Below are 3,672 nucleotides of genomic sequence, written 5' to 3'. Positions count from 1 at the left end.
ATTCAAAGGGGGCCAGCTTTGTCCCATTCTGTATCAATCAGGATCTCCCTGAGAATTACGTTAAATGTACGCGTGTCTGTGGAGTTCTCAGCCACTTGCACATTAATTTCACAAGCAGGCTGTTCTTATAATCAGATCAACAGGAAAACTAGTCATCGGTTGTACCAGTTTTGTCATTTTATACAATTAAGTTCCTTTAAGGCAGATGTGTGTGTGTGTGTAAGTGTGAAATCATTATTATTTTCTGCCCATCATCCATGCTAGCATCAGTTACTAAGTTGAAAAGAACTCATACAGCCACACACATACATACCGGTATATATCTATCAGAACAAAAGCATAAACAAGTCAGTTTACAATGTACATACACACACAAACTCTTGTTAAACTGTGAAAGTGTTCAGAGAGAAATAAAGGTGTTGAGCCATGTTGCGTGAATAGAGATGTAAAAAACAAAAAAAATGTGAAGAGGGAACAGTCACCTGTCATTAGCAGAGTTGTTTAATCGCTCAACTTCATCCATCTTCTCCATTATTGCCAAGATCAGGGTTGACTGCGATATTACCCTAGGACCAGTGGACTTGGTCACTACTGTGGACAGAGGCCTTGGACGCGTCACTGAGTAAAACAAGCAAATAAAACAAACATCAAAAGTCTACCATTATTAAACGCATCATACATTCTATAAATATGAGAAGAAACAGCAGACACACATTAACCCCTATTGTGCTGTGTTGCTGCTCTGGCAGGAATAGCCTAAACATAATCTCAACCGGATTCCTGTAAAAGCAGGAATCTGAATAACATGCAGAGAAAAAGATCAGATAATAAAAGTAGACAACTGATCCACATTGCAGCTTCGTAGTGAAGAGTGTAAGCCTGCCATAGTTGTTGTTGTTGCTTATGTTTTTAATTGTAAAAAAAAAACAAAAGGATTTTGTAATGAAACGGATGACGAACCCAGCACTTCATCTGGTAAACGAGAAAGGCCTAGACTTTTTACAGTTGAGGAAAGTATTGATGATATTTAAACCTTGCACAAAGAGTTTACCCTTATACAAACGATGAGAGTGACTCGGACAGTCAAACTGGTGAGAGTCTACCATAAAATATGGTAAGTTGAAAGAAAGACCAATTATTGTTGTTATTCTCCAGAAATTTTAGTGATTCTGTTCATTAGCTTGCCTGAAACTGTAACTCTTGAGCTGATTTTGTGCTTTAGAATGATTAAGTCAATTTAAGTGGAGATTTTATTGAAGTCTAAAGTAATACATTTTTAACTATGGTGCCTTATGGGTGTCAATAATTGAGCCATAACAAGGCTGCACCCAACACCCCTTCATATAAATGTGTGGAGGGAGAGAGAAAGAAGGGTAAAGAGAGTGAAAGCAAATCACAACATCAACGAGGAATATGACAAGAGAGGGATTGAAAACTAAAAGTCTCCTCACCACGATTGATTCTCTTCTTTGGTATTAAGTTCGATTCATGAAGATACTGGTGCTGGATCTCTGGCAGCAGTTTCAGGCAATTTCTAACAATAATGTTACGAGTTGATGTCATATTCTTCTCCCTTTCCGACATTGATGACTGAACAAAGGGAGACGAGACAGGTGTGCATGAAATGGCAGAGGATGGGGAAATGCTTGACAAAGTTTCAAATCAAAGTAAATATTTATCAAGATTGGGGCATAGAAACAACTTCAGATTTAATTAAATAAAAAAAATAAATAAATGAACTTTCAAAAAACAACAAACAAAAGAAGTGGGAAAGTTTCAGAAAGGGCAAAAACAATAAAATTACATTAAGGGAAATTTTTTTTTTTTTTGATCTTCAGCTACAGTAAAAACAATTTTACATTAATCTAAAGGATCACTCCATACTTTTACAAGAAATTGACAGGGACTTCAAAGTTTCAGCTAGTATTTTGGTATCGTGTGTGTGTGTGTAAGAAAAAAAAGAAAATGGAGATTGGGAAGTTAATAATAAACAATTATTAACTTGCCAATCTCCATTTTCTTTTTCTTCTTTTAAATGAATATAAACTATGTTTATATATATATATAAAATTATATATCAATTCCCCCAAAACACTAGGTATTGAACCAGCATTTCCTTGGATGAAACCATCCCTCCATGTGGTGAACAACTTCTAATCGAATTTAATATACAATACACACACACAGAGATCAGAACAGGTGCATGCATTGTTGTAATGTTTTTCTGCATTTACCATTTATCAGCATATTCCTGGGTCCTCCCAGGTGACCTGTCCAGCAAAGTCCAACTCAGTCCCCGTCTCTATGAAATACTTCCTCATCTACTGAGACCATGTGGCATGTGGTCAACCAACACAAGCCACTGACCCTGTCGAATCCTCAGTGAAGAGGACACAGTAAGCAGGGTCTGACTTGGAAAATTGAGCAACATGGCCAAACTGTCTGAGCTGGGGTTCCCAAATCAGACAAGTAACAGGACACAGCCCAGTTTCTGAGTTGACTCGTTGGTTGGATATGTAATCCGATCAATGATAATCCATAATCTTGTAAAGTGTCCTAGTAACAAAACTTGTTCAGGTGGTTCCTAAAGGCCCCACATAGTGTCCAAGTCTCACAGATATGGAACAAGACAGGAAGGGACAGACACACAAACAAACAAATATACATACCATGTCTTTGGATTTCAATTTCTCATTGAGTCTTATAGCATCAACATAGCGGGCCCGTTGCAGATAATACACAACTAACGCCTCTTTGGAATTTAACTCTGGACTAGTCATTAGGTAGTTCTCCAACCACTTCTCTTCAGCCTCAGTCAGTGGCAGCTTCACTAGTTGACCCATGATTTTCCCTGATAAAATAAAGAATAATAAACTAGTATCAACTCAGTCAATCCTACCCGTGCAAGAAGTGTCAGTCTTTAACCAGAACAGGGTTCCAATCAATCAACAAAACCTGTTGTTAATTGCTCAGAGAGAAGATTAAAGCGATCATCTCCTGATCAACATCGCTTAGATGATATCAGGTCATTTAATTCTCATCATCATTGCAACACCTCACCAACCTCCACCCAACCTCATTTGCCAGGAATCTATGTAATTCAAGCCTTTAGCATTCAGATTACTCTGTCAAATGTAAGCCTCATTTATTCACATTGTTTTCAATTAATCATGGATTATCTCATAGCTTTGAGATTTCAATGATGTGATCCTTACTGGATAAGAAATTAAATAATGATATCAAATGCTTGGTTTCATAATAGCTGCACATGAAGTCTACCCCTCAACCGTGAATGACAATTAAGGCAAATGGCATCCACGTGATCTGACATGCTTGCTCTCCCAGTGAGGCATTGGTCAAATTTGTAAGCTGGAATTCTGAGCCAGAGGCAGGAGCTCGACTCTGACTGCTGGAATGATGGGGCCAAACATCAAGTAAGATCAGCATTCATGAGGAACATGGTGAACCCATTAATGGGAGCCAGTCCCATCCACCCCAGGTGAATGCCATCACAAGTACAATTAAGTATAGAAGCTTCCCATCTTATAATCAGGCAGTGTAGACAAGACTGCATTATTGAAGTCCCCTAAGGCAACAAGCTGGCAGAAACGTTAGCATGGTGAGCGAAATGCTTAGAGGTATTTCGTCTGTCTTTACGTTCTGAGTTCAAAT

General features: G+C 38.2%; 1 protein-coding gene and 1 non-coding gene across 2 annotated transcripts in view; both read right to left on the bottom strand.

The window, feature by feature from the left end:
* Positions 1 to 721: 721 nt before the first annotated feature.
* LOC106882116 (protein ELYS) overlaps positions 722 to 3,672 on the bottom strand; it is an 18,715-nt gene continuing 15,764 nt past the window's right edge. Inside the window, exons 26-27 of the mRNA XM_014932675.1 lie at positions 2,670 to 2,851; positions 722 to 796 (exon numbers count right to left, since the gene is read on the bottom strand). Coding sequence (XP_014788161.1) covers positions 722 to 796; positions 2,670 to 2,851 — 257 coding nt within the window. The remainder of the gene's footprint in view (positions 797 to 2,669; positions 2,852 to 3,672) is intronic.
* Positions 2,966 to 3,052, bottom strand: LOC128250940 (Z30 small nucleolar RNA). The gene has a single exon (XR_008266882.1). It is a non-coding gene; the product is annotated as a Z30 small nucleolar RNA (small nucleolar RNA).

Source organism: Octopus bimaculoides, chromosome 26, assembly GCF_001194135.2.
Source record: "Octopus bimaculoides isolate UCB-OBI-ISO-001 chromosome 26, ASM119413v2, whole genome shotgun sequence".
NCBI lineage: Eukaryota > Metazoa > Mollusca > Cephalopoda > Octopoda > Octopodidae > Octopus > Octopus bimaculoides.
Note: the sequence above shows the minus strand (reverse complement) of the source record. Positions and strands in the feature narration are given on the sequence as shown.